Source organism: Macrobrachium nipponense, chromosome 40 (assembly GCF_015104395.2).
Source record: "Macrobrachium nipponense isolate FS-2020 chromosome 40, ASM1510439v2, whole genome shotgun sequence".
NCBI classification, from domain to species: Eukaryota; Metazoa; Arthropoda; class Malacostraca; order Decapoda; family Palaemonidae; genus Macrobrachium; species Macrobrachium nipponense.
The window spans coordinates 49,338,102-49,353,928 of record NC_061101.1 but is presented as its reverse complement, the minus strand read 5'-3'; the positions used below and the strand labels follow the sequence as shown (position 1 = coordinate 49,353,928).

Here is a 15,827-nt window from a genome sequence, read left to right as displayed (position 1 = left end):
TATCTATCTATCTATATATATATATATATATATATATATATATATATATAATATATATATATATATATAAGTCATATCACATTACCGTGATTCATATACATACATCGAGATACAAATGTCCTTTAATATCTAATTCACTCTACCTCGGAATTAATATATTTTCATATATGCTTCACCGAAGGGGAATTTTTATTAGGCGATAATAGAATTGTCGGTGCCCAGGCGTGAACCCAGGACACCATACAAATCCAGGAACGTCACTAAAGCTTTTACCCACTCCACCACCGCAAGAGGCTATAAGTTAATGCCGTCTCTCACCCTCAGATACCTTTCACTCTCAGGTATTCGCTGATTTGGAGCCAGCATTAACCCACCTCGACCTCGGTAGTGTTGTAGTGCTTATGACAGCACGTAGCCATTAATATAAGTCATATCACATTACCGTGATTCATATACATACATCGAGCTACAAATGTCCTTTAATATCTAATTCACTCGACCTTGGAATTAATATATTTTCATATATGTTTAACCGAAGGGGAATTAATGAAAAAAATTGTAATAGCCATCAGTAATAAGCAACATACAGCTTTCTGCTGATTCACTGGCCGCTTCATCATATCTTCACAATTGTCCATCAAGTAAAAAGAAAATAAAGTACATGCCCAATCTCCTATTTGGTAATTTAGTGAACCTGAGGAAGTTAAAGGTTATTTATATTACAACTTATTCTAATCCTTTTCTAGCTCAAGCTGCACACCAAATTTGATCTATTTCAATTTGTTACGAGGTTATATGACAGAAACGTAGTGATACCACGGAAAGAGCTGCTGATCGCAGCTAAGAAGAACGAAAATAAAACTAAAAGCTGGCCAATTATAAAATCTTGAAAATCAATGGTAGAACTTACTTAATATCAAAATGCAGAAGTGATGAAAAATTGCTGCATATATATAATAATCACTGAATTCGTAGGTCAATGCGTAGGCACAGTCAAAATGATTCTGAAGGGATAGGGATTAAGGAAGCCGTCTGAAGCAAAAAAAAAAAAAAATCTCTTATGATATATGAAGAGAAAAGGTATCTAGTCCGTTGTACGGGTCAAGCAATACACTTAAATCTACACTACAAATCTACCGCTCGGCTAGAATAACCTTTCCCCTACTATCCTCACCTCCCTCCCTCCTCCTCACTTGGCATACATTGTGGCATTGTAGTTTTCGTTTATTTTTTATTTTATGATACTCTTTACATTCGCATTAGCGTTCACATTCCCAGACTTCAGTGACACATTGGTATGAAGACCTACATATCCTTTGTAAATAAGATCATTCTAATTCCGTGGGAAAAAAAATGAAGAGAAGGAAACTATGATCTTGGCACTGTATTTCTAATGAAATAGGATAACTACAGAATAAGAATGTTAAAACGAGATTAAAAGGGAGCCCAGTTACCAGTACAGCATGTTATATGATGAGATGAACTTTTGTTATTTTAAATAAATTCATCGTTTGAAAATATGATGTAACACACAACAGATGTCAGTGAATCTTTTCTTTGTAGTTGTTTATTTTGGAAAGAATATTTTTTTTTACTCAGGATAAGCGGTAAATATAATTTTCATGATATAAAAAAGAGAAATATAACTTTTACTTATTTTTCTCTCGCGGGCCACTTTCAAAATCAAACGGGCCACTTTTGGCCCACGGGCATGGGGTTGGACGGCCCTGGTCTAGAGTCTCTAGAGTCTAGACCGTGCGCGGACGATCGTTTGCAAGACTCCTAACTCGGGCCTAATATTTGTGACCACCGAACTATGTATTATAGGATTATCTCTTGGTCTGGGGCTTTGGCACAACGCAAGGCAAAGACTTTCATGCTGATCCTTGTTTCAGAAGTTGCCTTGAGACTAAATTAGGAGACAGAAGTGAAGTACACATGTTAACTTATGGAATATACAAGGATAGTCAAATTAAACGACTAAGCTCAATGGCAATTTGTCTTCCTGAAGGTATGGCTGGCAATATGCCCAAGCAATGGGAAACTGCGTTGTGTCGTCTGAGGAGACTTATCTGCTGTATTTTTTTTTTTTTTTTTTTTTTTTTTTTTTTGTCGAATACCTGGTCACGTGGATCTAAGAAACTAATAATTTTTCTCCTAGGCTTGGAGTTGGAAAGTATATGCTGGCTAAGGTTGTAGGAAACAAACATCTTACAACTTTAGAGGTGGTTTTGAATTTGTTACAGAAACTGGACTTTTGTAGTCGATAGAAGTTGTAACATATTTCAAGCCAGAGAATATAATTGTTGAGTTAAGCTTTAACTTGAGTTCTACTGTTGATTACGTTTGCAGGATTTTTGTTTTTTGGTTTTTTCCTCTGAAAAATATACTGTTTTAACATATTTGACGTCATCTTGTATTTATATCTATATGATTTAGCTTTATGCTTGTGGTGTTATTTTTAGCTTTGTTTTACTTCTTATGAAATACAGGTGAGCTCTTACCAACCGTATCCAGTTAGATGTCTAAAATCTACATTACCTCAGAAGTTAAAAATGCGCAACACAATTTTTTTTCTATGAATACTTATTGAATATATTATCGAGGGGGGATATGTTTTAAATTACTTAGCACAAGACCACATGAAGGCCCAAACTCAGTCTGAAAAATTATAAATTCCTTGGTTCATAGTTAACTCCCAAAAATTTGAATGAAAGCCATGACATATATTTTATTATTATTTTTCTTGTCGAAATACACACTTACAATTTGACGCAGATTAATAAATAACCTCTCTCTGAATGTGGGGGACATTCAGAGAGAGGTTAATTAGGGCATAGGTAGCACTGATCTCCCGTATTCGTATAAAAGAGCTTGCTTTTTATAAGACGCTAATACTCTTCGCCCTTTTATGATCGAACGTGAAGTAAACACCCCCTTACTGTTATAATAATAGTTGTCAGCAGCATGTTATTGTCAGCACACACACAAAAGAATCTGAAGTGAACGCATTATCGCTAGTCATCATTACTTGTTTGAGATGTGATGTTTTTTTAACCTTGAACACCCCCCCTCCCGGCTAGGACCAGGATAAGGAAGGGCTGACAGATTGTTTTGTATAAAGTACAGCCATTGCCTTTACAACGGCCTCACCTCCCCCTTCAATTGGTCTCGACAGATTCAGGAGAATGGTGGCTGATATGTGAAATATATGGTAAAGAATAACAATTTTATGGGATTGATAAAGATAAAACATCACAACTTTGTAACTGAAACGAGGGAAAGTACAGAATCCGATGAGACAGATAAGATACCTATATTGTTAACAAGCGTCAACACCATTTACTGCTTAAGCTAAACTCGGTCATATTTTGCTGACATTCCTGTCATTCATAATACATAAGATTATAACCGGTTATAGTACTCAAACTTTTATAATTGTGTGCACATACATTTGCCAGGTTTTATTCTTCTCTAGAAGCTTTTTTTTTTAATTAACTGACAACATAGTAACACGTAATAGGGTACGAAGGTCAAGGAACATCTGATTATAACTGCCCTTCGAGTAGCAAGTTCTACCACCAGTGACGTCGTTCCTAGTCGCCCTCACTCCACCAAGGAGACGAAAACTCCAGTTTTTATTTATGATATTTTAATTGCCATCTTTATTAGGCACACTGAACACCCTCTTACTGTGAAATTCCTCGCAACATGGCCCAAAGGAGAGTCTTCGTGGTTGGTGTGGGTATGACCAAGGTAAGTTGTCATCTAGCTAAATTTGTCAGGAGACGTGTCCTGTCTCAAGTCTGGCTCGGGCCGAGAATCTAATGCTATACTACTTTAAATTCTCACTAAATGCATGAACTGTCTAGTGGATTAAGCGTACTAATACTTGACCATCAGCTATTGTTGGTGCAAACCACTTTTTTTTTCCTTTTTCTTCTTCCACTGCCCCGAGCCTGACTACTAATGGGTTATAGCTACTTAGTAACATTGATTGGAACCTCAGTGGGTAACGAATAGTATCTATTTTAAGGCTGGAAGGAAAGCCAATAAAAGGGGTATACCTAGCTACTAGCTATAACGTTGCCTAACTTAACCTATCTTAACCTAATGTAACCTAGAGAACTGATTCCTTATCTGACCTAGTGGTCCACGTAATTACCTAGGTTACTGCATAGCTAATAGCTTGTTTCAGACACATATTGTTCTGATATGACCAATGTCTTGTTGGGAAGGCCCTTTGGGGGCATACAGCTTCTTCCTTGGTCAGGTCATGTGACAGTGCCCTGGAATAGGTTAGGCTTTAACCCCCACAGTCCGGGTTAATATACCTAGTATGCTAAGGATGGCCAGTTTAAAAGAAAACTTAAAAAAAACTTGTAATGGAAAGAGGAAGATGGTATTTCTACAGAAGCAGTCCGCACGGATTGCAAGGAACGTAACCACGGATACATCCACTAGAGATTGGGGGCCGTCCAATGTATTTCACCGTGTTTATTACTGGTCCCTGGGGGGTTAATTACAGTCGTCCGAATAAATATTACTTAAATTCTTGTTTTCAGTAGGTAAAACTGCATAGAAAAACCGCAACTGCCATAGTCTAGGCCGCCGTGGATAAGTACCCTAGATCTACCAGGAAGATATCTATATTCACATGGTATAAGAAAAAAAAAATGTATAGGGCTATACCTTCCACGGAAAGTTGTGAATATTTCTCACTCCTTGCGGGCCTCTTTTCCCTATGACAGCCAGGAAAAAAATAAAAAATTGCTAAATAATTTTACATAATTATTTCCATTCTTACCTAAACATTTTTTTAAATTTTTATTTTTGTCATAAGTTTCAAATTACAGCTCAAACAATATCATAAAACATAAGAAAGAAAACCAGCAACAAATTCCTACCATATTTAGTGTAAAATATGTACGATGCCTCCTTTGATGGGAAATTGTGATGACATTCCTACTACCTCGAGCAAGATTGAGTGCTCCTCAGCTCATTCGCACTCTTCTAGGGTGATCTGAAGAGTTGCTAATAGTGATATATGGAACTAGGAACATTTTTCCCTTAAAATTCGTTTAGTGTATGGCGCCAAATCTTTTTCGTATGTCTACGATACCTGTCCACTGCCCTGAAGCTATATGTGATCATAAATATGCGATACCCAAGCTGCGGGGGTTAAGCAGGCTGCGATCCATGGAAGTCAATGGTAGATCTAAGTAATTGCTCCATGTCAGGTATTTTCTTGGAAATTGACTTTTTCTGTAGTACAGTATTTTGGTTGCTTATTAAGAATTTACTGTTATTTTTTGTCAGTCGACTGTAATTAACCCCCAGAGGCTAGTACTAAAGGCAGCAAAATACATTTGACCCTCCAATCCCTCGTTGCTTTTGTATTCGTGGGAATGTTCCTTGCAGTCCGTGTGGAATTGTTGCTTAGAAATACCCTGGGGGCTTCCATTAGCAATGCACACAGGATATTCTGTACCTTAAGATGGGGAGGCTCCTTCTGTCTCAGTCCTAGTACTACTATTGCAGTTAGAAAAGGCATTTATCAATGGAGGAGAGATGTGTAGCAGTGGTATAGATGATAGCATTTCCAAATTAGTAGCATATGAAATAAATGTTAGTGCCATCACTATCAGCATTCTTATTGTTATATAGCAACTGATAGATATATTTAGTGAAATTTGGGAAGATTTGGAAAGATTATATTATTGAAAATGCTAGGTAATTAGCCCATTACACAACATTAAAACAATCAGGCTCGCTTAAGCAGTCATGAATGTAAAACATTTACATTCTCATATCAATTCCTAGTGTCCAGTAACTTAAGGAATACAACTTCTTCAAAACAGTTACACTAATACTGGTACATTAGAAAACAGTGTAGGCCCTCATATCTTTATTTGCAAATACAAGACGACCTATACATCATAGTATAAAGTTTTCTACGTATATAGGTAACATGAAAAAAGGTCAAAATGGCTATAATGCAGAAATTTGTAATACATAATTTGGTGTTAGTGAGGAATTAAAGTGTTCGTATTAGCCAAAGTAATGTCACTTCTGCAACCCCAATGTAATTAGCTTAGCATGGCCTTAAAGGCCCATTCTGTTGTTGGCAGCCTTTGAATGCGAAAAGCAAGTTACATTAATCCTCACTAAAATTTTTTGTTGTAGGCTTGTTAAAGGCTGACAAGGGTAATTCCAGATGTATCATTCCAGATGTATCATGCTTGTATGGCGATTGGCCTAGGCAGTAAAGTTACTCAAAAATGATGAATGAAAAACATTCAACGTGGGACTGAGGCTAACCCTAATAGATATATAATAGAAGCTAACCCAATCTCATTATGAAACAACATCAGTCAGTGGCCTTTTGCCTGAATTTTTCTAGTTAACAAAGTGCAGTCTGACTTATGCTAACCTACACTAATCCAACCTAATGAGTGAGCATATATTATCAACTGATGGGCCAGATAAACTGATGATGAACATGTTATGATTGATTAACTCAGAGGCACTGTTGACCTATTAGTGGGAAAGAATGCTAGCCTAAGTACAGTACTAATTCAGTTGTATCACATGGTAATTTATTGAATTTTGGTAACAAAGTAGTTAAGTAGCAGAAGAGGAGTGAGACAAAGGGAGACCTGGGAGACCTGGAGACCTACCTACTCCTCCTGTTGTGCAAATGCATTGAAGTATCTCTGTCATCGTGACTGTTGTTAGAGCTTCCTAACTGGTTATTTCCTTGTTAGTATTCTTGACAACTTGGCTAGTTTGTGGATTATGCATATTGTGATTAGAGCAATGGTTCCTGAGAATTTTCCGTCAGGAAAAAATTATTGTTAGTGATGTCTTGAGCAAAAAATGTTTTGGGTGTTAGGTTTACGTATATTACCTGTGACAGTTTACCCTTGTTCTTTGTTTAAGGCCAGCAGAGTTCAGGAGTGAACAATCTTTCAGCTGTGTTGAATGTCTCTCTTGGTTGCCTGCCCAATGGAAAAAGTACAAATCAAGGAGAGAGAAAGCAAAGAAGTTCCTTTTGTAGGTTCCTTTTGTGTGCTCTGAGGGCATCACAGTGCTGGTACTACCCCTTCACTGTTCTGTGTGTGCTTGAACCCTGCTGGTTCTACATGGATATGTTCACCTACTCTTCCCTTGCTAGGTCTTTTTTGGATCTGGGCAAGTATAGACAGAAAGCTTGTATGCACGAAGGCTAAGAAGCATGGGTTTACTCATGCTCAGTCCTCAGTGGAAGTCCAGGGTTATTTCTGGTCATCTGCATACCCTTCTTAGTAGAGGACTGACCCTGACTTTTCTTGTGTTTGTGTTTCTTTGAAAGTATGTAAGGAGAGTTCATACAACCTCTTACTACAGGCTTATAGTTCTCTGAAATTATTTCATTATATCCTGAAACATGCTCATGGTCTCTTGACCATTGCTACCAAGGTCAAAATCCCAAAGGTGGCTTCTAGGGCTTCAGGTAAATGTTGGCCTTAGCCAGTGGTGCAGCATGTTGCCTTACTAATGTGCATTATCTCACAAACCTAGTTGAGGGCCTCTTTAGAATAAACTTCATCCTGGAGATGGATCTTGAAATCATTATCTTCCCCCTCTGATAGGAAACAGATATATCCTTAATACCCTATCCAAATGGCTGCCTTTTTGAGGCTGACATAACATCCCCTGGTTTTAAGGCAGCACAAGATAAATTTTGTTCTTAAAAAAAATTATCATATTTCCATGTAAAAACATGCAACTTGACATGCCTTGATATGTGATTAACAGCCTCAGTTTGCTTGGTAAACTTCAGTTGCCAAATGTTGGACAATTAATATGCAGTTGACTGTAACATTAACTCTTTACCACATATACCACCTTGGTGGTACATGGAAAAGCTAATTTGCAGTAGTTTAAAGAACTGAGAACAATAGCAGATGCTGAAGCCATTCAAAATTTAGAGGTTTCCATTGATTTGAACTCCATCATACAAAGACTGCAGGTTTTCTCAGACAGAATAAATTCCTTGGCAGTTATAAGAACCTCACATTCTACACTGAGTAACAAGGAAATCTGTAACTAGATGTAGGCACTGTACCCAATATTTTCAGTTTTCATGGAACATTGAGAACATAGTGGTTCTAATTTTATTTTGTCATTTTGTTTGAGGTTGACGGTAGTGTTTAGTTCAGGCATTTGGTGTTTTTAACTTTGCCAGTTCATTGATTTTATTATTAATTAAGAATAAAGAAATGCAAATAGGATTGTTTGGTTCTGGCTGTAATGAGGCAGATAGATTAGCAAAGCAAATTGCAGTTGAACTACTTAGTAGATGTCCATTTTTGTGTAGAGATTTCGTCCAACAAATCAGAGCCTAAATCTGGGAAAGTTAATAAATCAGAACAATGTGAAAGAGATCAAAAGTGGTGTATCTCCTTGGAAGTATGGAAGAATCGAGATTGGAGAAAACATTGCTGGCTATGTGTAAGTCATTTCCTTTATTCATAAAAGCTGTAATTTTGTGAAGATTATTTGGTTGTCTTGACTGAGGGATTTACTGGTTGTTATCCCTTGTCTTGGGGATCTTAGAAGTCTATACCTCTCTGAGGTCCTTGGTAAGGATGCCTAGTACATCTTGGCCAGGATTCTTGAAGGGGATGCAGTGTATGATGCCTGCGGTATTTTTAGATGTATTGAAGAAGCTGAACTTCTGCAAAAGATTTAATTAATCTTTTTGCTCTATTAAGTTTATATGGTTTTAAATTGGGTTGGTTTTGACTACTCATTTTAGAGAAATGACATTGGTATCAGTAACTTTTGATATGACAACATCAGAGAACCTCAAATTAATCTGTCAGCCCATCAGTAAGATTAAAAGGTTTGAAATTTGTTTGGATATATACCAAGTATGAAATGTTTCAGGACTGATAGGCTATTTAATTTTACTTGAATGCATTTTGTAGCCCTTCCAGTTGGTAAGCATCTGTAGTTTCCAGGCAAAGCTCCAGAGGAGTAGCTTGCATAGAAAAGATGAGACCTCCAAAATTTGCGGGAAGAGTTACCTTCACTATGGATTATTTTACTAATATAAATGCCATTACACAGGTTGCTGTTTTTGGAACATTTACATATGTTTTTTACATTTTGATTTTTAGAAAAATGAGAGGTTTAGACTCTGCTGGATAAACCATCATTGATTTGTTTTGTAATTTGTTTTCAGTTTGAAAAGCCTGGTCGTCGGGATGACTTCGGGTACCCTGTGATGGCACGTGAAGCTGTGGAAAAAGCACTTGATGATGCCAAAGTTAAATATAATGAAATTGAGCAAGCAGCAGTTGGATATGTTTATGGTAAGTCATTCACAGTTTTAGGATTACAGTATTTGAAAGTGAAGGTGTCACCTCCCTGCAATGATATTGTTACTCAATAATCAAGACAGTAAAAAAAAAAAAAGGGAGTTAGAAACATTAGGCGATATACAGTAAGTTAGAGGGGAAACACTGTAAATAAAATTGAGGAAAAGCTGAACTTAGAGCAGCACTTGGTTATCGTAAACATGTCAAGGCATGTTACAAATAGCCCATTTGTCATAAAGTATTGTAATTTATTTTACCTCAAATTATGATAATAACCTGATGATATAACTAGCAATCTATTCTAAATCTTTCTCCTCATAGCAGATTGGGAGCCAAAATAAATCATAATGCTGCTAATGGCATTATCTTTATTTTTTTAATACATTTTATCATTTTTTCAAATCATGGTAGGAGACTCCACTAGTGGTCAACGTGCCTTGTATGAAGTTGGAATGACTGGAATCCCAGTATACAATGTAAATAACAATTGTTCTACTGGCTCAACTGCATTACTTGTTGCCCGTAATCTCATCAGAGGAGGCCTGGCCAATTGTGTTTTAGCCCTTGGATTTGAGAAGATGGAACGAGGATCCTTAAAATCTAAGGTGAGTCATAATTTGTTTTAAGAGTACTGTATGTATTTGTATTTTTTTTTAAAGAAAGTCAACTTCTTAAACTGTAAGCCATTTTATGATGTGACAGATTTGAGAAAAATCAAAAGAAATTTGACAATAGAGCACTGTCCTGAGTAACAGAACAAGAAGCAGGTTATTTTGTTTTTGAGATCATTGCTGTATTGTTAATTTTCTTTTACTTTTCCCCTCCTTCTGCCTTTTTTGTGAAAAAAACAAAAAAACTAAATTTTTTGTTTACACAATCTCATAAGTTGATATGAGCCTGTATGTGCAGTCAGCACTCCAGGAGATATTGTATGATAGAAAGAAGAAGAATAGCAACAACACTTCCCTCATTAGCCATGCACCCATAATCGCCAATGCCAACTAGTACAATCATTCTTCTGTGTTGTTTGAACTTGCAACCAAATTAAAGTGAGTGGTAGGAATGACCCTCTGTGCAAATTGATGGGTTTATGATAATGAAATTAATTTTGCTTTTTTCACAAAATTTGTTTGGTTCAACTCAAATGCCATCAGTTTACATGAGCATAGTTCACAGGCCAGCTGTGTTTTGGTTTTTGGAATTTTTCAGATTTTGTAACTTAAGCTTGCTCTGTATATACTCACTCATTTTATATCTAGCAAAATTTTTTTGTAAAACTAAATACTACTGTGATTCTGTTTGACTTCTATATGTATATGCAATGAATCTGGACATGTTACATTGTATTTACTCCCAGTGGTCTGTGTGAGATACCCATATGTCTATCCTAATGTTAAGACCAAAGGTTTGTTTTGCGTGTGAACAAATAACAAATTTTTAATAAATTTATATTTTTCATAGCTAACAAACCTGAGGTCTTAACATTGACTGCCCACTTGTAGCCACCCCTCTTATATTATTCTAGGTTGGGAGAAAGACTAAATGCATCACATGGTTCAAGCGTAGTCTCTGACCTGCCTCCATTTTATCTACGTATTAGAAGTCAGATGCCACAGATTCCTTACATATACAGTATTTTATTGTTTTTAACTGGTTTCCCGCTGGTGCCAGAAAATTTTTCCTAAAGTTAAGACTTCAGGTTTGTTAACTACAAAACATACAAATTAGTTAAAAATTTTAGATTTTTCACACTAAGTGGGACTACAGTATACTGTACAGCATTACTTTTCATTGATCTTAATACTTTATGATGATGCTCTACCCTCCATTAAAAAAACAAAGTTGTTTTTAGAAGTTTTTGGCTTTCAGAATTTTAGATAAAGGATTGTAAACCTATAATAGAAATCTTTGTATATTTCAAAATTTGTCAATTTCATGTGAATTTTGTGATTTGGATTTTGACTGACAATTATGTACACTTCATCTTTAAATACTCTTGCTTTGTTGTGGTTTTACAGTCAATAGCAGCATCTCAGGTTATTAAAGTAATGTACGTATAAAGTTCCTTGATAGTATGCTTATACCCGGTACTAATATGGGTCTCATCCCTTTTCTGCACTTACAGTACCTAGACCGTGAAAATCCAGTAGAGAAGCATGTTCATGCATTGGCAAATGCGGTGGAGATGGATTCATCACCCTTAACTCCTCAGCTGTTCGGAAATGCTGGCATAGAGCACATGAAGAAATATGGCACTACACCAAAACATCTTGCCAAAATTGCCTATAAGAATCATCTTCATTCTACCAATAATCCGTACGTTTTCCTCTAATGGTATTGTTGAGTGTTAGTTTGATTGAATTGTTGTGCACATAGTAGCTAGTCTGGATTTACCATTGGTTTGATACTGGTACGTATATATTTTATAAGAACTAGGGAAAATGAATTTGAAGTAGTGCTCCTCTTTGGTAAATTTAGTATTGCAGTGTAAACAAATAGTGGGTTGTTACAAGAAAGTATTATTTCATCATCACATCATTGCGGTTTGTCCTTCTCATGGGCTTAAAATAAAAATAAGAGGGAGATGGAAGACGTTAAGAATGGAGTAGCAGAAGAAAGTTGACGAACTTCAATTGAGTAGATGATCATGTTTTAATCAACTAAAACCAGCAGTATTGGCACATCTTACTTACTAGAATGCATCATATTTCTGGAAAGAGATCACTTAAAATAATCTAAGAAAAAAATAATGAGAAAAGAGTGTGGAGCAGTGAATGAAATGACACCAGATAGTAGAAGGATTGAGGAAAAGTTTTTCTAATATTTAGGAACTATGGAATCCAGTATATGTAAGGTTCTTTTGAGACAGAATTTAGTGAGTCTAAAAAGGACTAATGAAATGATGGCCAAACTGGAATTCTATCTAAAAGGGTTTCAATTAAAGAATAAAACTTTTAAGAATATTAGGGAGGATGGAGTGAGAAACCACACTGTAGGAGAAGTTATGAAAGTTTCATGTGTAGCTGGATTAATGATGAAGGGGAGCTGGAAATTGGTTGGATGCCTTTTGTATCGCCCTTGTGAGAACATCTTATAGTAGTGTTAGTTGGGTTCCTGATTGTACCAGAAGAGTTGGAAGACACAGGCCTACATAGATGAGAACTGTGAGATGAAAGGCTGGATGTGAGAGGAGATTTGTGGAAATGAAAGCACCGGAAATACATAAGTGATGAGGGTTTCACTGAGACACTTTGTCATACAGTGTTGGGACGTTGATGTATTCATTGTCCAAGAAAGGCCAAGCCCAGTGTAGTAGACAATAAACTACTGGTGTCAGAATATCTGAAGATTGTGGGGGTTGATCATGAGAGCATTTAATATGCAAATGAGTTAAGGTAATGGGGAAAATCCTTGACAAAAAGGATTTTATGTTTATTGGGTAACAAAGTTGTGGGATGTGGCTAAGGCATACATACCAGTGTACTGCTCACTTGTCAGAGGCTGGTGCTCCTCTTCCTTTGGGAAAAGTGTGTTGGGAACATTTTATATCAAATAAAATGGCACCATAAGTCATGGGGTTTGCATGATGCTTAGTACTAATAGTTTACATAGAAAAAAAACAGTGATCAGAATGGTATTCTGGGAATGTAAGTTTTTGCAAAATGTACATTAGATTTATATATTTCATACAATGAACTTACCTGTCAGATATATACTTAGCTAAGACTCCGTCGTCCCAGCTAAGTATATATCTGCCAGGTAAGTATGTATGAAACTTTATTGTATTATAACAATATCATTTTGTATTATTTGCCAACAGATATTCACAGTTTCAAGAGAAGTACACACTTGAAGAAATTGAAAAGTCTCCAATAATATCTGGTTATTTGACCAAACTGCAGTGTTGTCCAACTTCTGATGGTGCAGGAGCAGCCATTCTAGCCTCAGAAGAATTTGTTAAAAGTCATGGTTTGCAGAATCAGGCTGTGGAAATTGTTGGAATGGAAATGGCAACTGACACCCCTTCCACTTTTGGAGATAGTCCCATGAAAATTGTAAGTACGTGCAGTTTAACAGCATCACTGAAAAATACATATTTGAGTTTTTTATTTCACATTATTATTATATTATTATTACTAGCTGACCAACCCGGTATTGCCGGAGGAAAAACTCTTGGCGAACTCAAAGAAGCTTCCTGGCGCCACCTTGTGCTGACTGTCCCTTTAATCCAGAAATTACTGTATACTGACCTGCCTGGGTTAACTCTGAATGGCAACTGATAAATTCTCTCTCTCTCTCCAACCTTCTCTGTTTCTTACCCTCTTTCTTCTCCCGAACACTCCCTCTTCTCTCCCTGTCTCACTTCCTCTCACTCTCTCTGTCGCACCCTGCCCAACCCCAACCCCAACCCCCTTTGGTGCCATTGTTGCCTTAGCCCCACGGTATTCGATAGTAAGTCATATTTATTATGTATATTGAAAATCGAAAGTCATATTATTTACTACGCATACCAAAAATTAGGTATGATAAATTTGTGACGTTATTAAGTCTATGGGCTGAACCAACCCCTGTTTCGGGGAAGGTGCCCCACCCCTTCCAGCGCTCTTGGTGCCTTTTGTTGCTTGAAACCCCATTTTAAACCATCTTAGGGGTCCCCACTATAACCCTGCCAAGTTTCATGCCCATCGGACCAGTCTTTTGGCCGTGATTGAATGACAGACAGATGGACCGACATAACGCCCATTATAGTAAGATAAGATTAGGGAGGAGACCTTCTCTGAGGGCAGTAACATTGAATATTATAGTTGTTTCAACAACATTTAATTTACATAGAAGCTTCTCTATTCTTCTTCTTATCATTTTCTCATTAGGATGTAGCTGGTATATCAGGTTTCCTAAGGACATATAAAGATTTCAGTTGTCTTAGGTTTATTTCCTCTGACGTGTTGACAGCACAAAGGCAGTCATCTAAGAGAGTATACAAGAAAGTGGATTAAGATACATGGTTTACAGGTATTTATAGCAGGCAGGGCTTGTACAATTGGTGGGTAGGTCGGTAAGCAGGGATTTTAATTGGTCGTTGGTTGGTGACGAAATCTGTCCCTGAGGCGTTGAGATCTCCTAGGTCTGTCTGGGTTGTTGGCGGGGGTTGGGTATTGGTAGGGGTACCCATCACTTGGTTGGTAGGTATTATAAGCTGTCCAGGTGACATGTCATCCACTTGTACTCTCTCTCTCTCTGTTTTGTATGATTAATACCAATTTGTTAAAGAGACACTTTCTCTTAGAGTGAGAGAGAGAGAGATTTTTCAGTAATCCTTTGAACACAAAGATGGCAACACTCCCCTCCCCTTGCTGTTAGGTTTCTTGGCATATGTGACAGCTCCACCTTCCCCCTATCTCTCAGAGTCAAAAAGTTAAAATATAGGGTATTCCTTCATTCTTACATAATTCAGTATAGTATTTTCTTTAGTGAATTAATGATACTATTGCTGTTTACATTAATATTATTTGAAAATTAGTAAATCATTTATTTACCATACAAAAAACATAATCTCAGTAAGAGAGACACAGAGAGAGAGAGAATTATTGTTTTTATTATTTAATTATAATTTAATCTTATTAAACTTAATACAGTATTAATCAGTATTATTATTTGAAAGTTAGTAAATCATTTTTGTTTCATAAAAATGTTTTTAGTCTTGAAAATAAATACTCTAATTAGTGAATATTTATCAGTGGATAAACCCGTGAATGAGCGAGTCCTCCGCAAATAGATTCCACAGAAAAATTCAAGAATGAGTGAGTTCGCGAATCTTGAGAATGCGAATATGGAGGTCCACTATAGACCCCCATATTAACAGGGGATGGGTACCACACCCCCTTGTGAAGCGCTAAAATCCACAAATGCTTAAAACCTCTCTAAAAATGCTTAGAACTGCCCATTTTGATAATTAAAACACAAAAAGCCCTCTAAAGAGGCTTATACGCTTATACCTGAGTGTTTGAATAGTTTTATCACAAAAAGTGCATTTAGTCACAAAAATTATATGAAAATACAGTAATTTGTGAATATTTATCAGTGAAAAATACAGTGAATAGGCAAATTGTCTGTGAATAATGGGTGTATAAGGTCCATAGAAAAATCTGTGAATAGGCGAGTCCACGAATCATGAGTCCATGAATGGCTGGGGTCCACTGTATACCCTTCCGTCAGGTCTTGGAGGCCGGGTGGGGGATTTATGATAGCAGTGGTGTTTTTAAACTTCTCTTAAAAGCAGGTCTTTTGACATAAAATCTGGATAATTGATATAGTATTGCTTTTATGGTGGTCCTTTGTTGGACTCTGTTATCTGTGAATGTGTAATTGTGATAATTTTCTTACTTCGTTTTTGTTTGAGTTTACTGAACTATGGTTTTATAATGTTTCTTTTAGTATATCTCCATATAAAAATCCTAG

The 15,827-nt window shown here is 36.6% G+C and overlaps 1 protein-coding gene across 1 annotated transcript in view; it reads left to right on the top strand.

Annotated features, from left to right (window-relative positions):
- Positions 1–3,437: 3,437 nt before the first annotated feature.
- Positions 3,438–15,827, top strand: part of LOC135212140 (sterol carrier protein 2-like) — a 51,011-nt gene continuing 38,621 nt past the window's right edge. Inside the window, exons 1-5 of the mRNA XM_064245549.1 lie at positions 3,438–3,756; positions 9,233–9,362; positions 9,780–9,973; positions 11,494–11,684; positions 13,189–13,423. Coding sequence (XP_064101619.1) covers positions 3,712–3,756; positions 9,233–9,362; positions 9,780–9,973; positions 11,494–11,684; positions 13,189–13,423 — 795 coding nt within the window. The 5' untranslated portion in view covers positions 3,438–3,711. The remainder of the gene's footprint in view (positions 3,757–9,232; positions 9,363–9,779; positions 9,974–11,493; positions 11,685–13,188; positions 13,424–15,827) is intronic.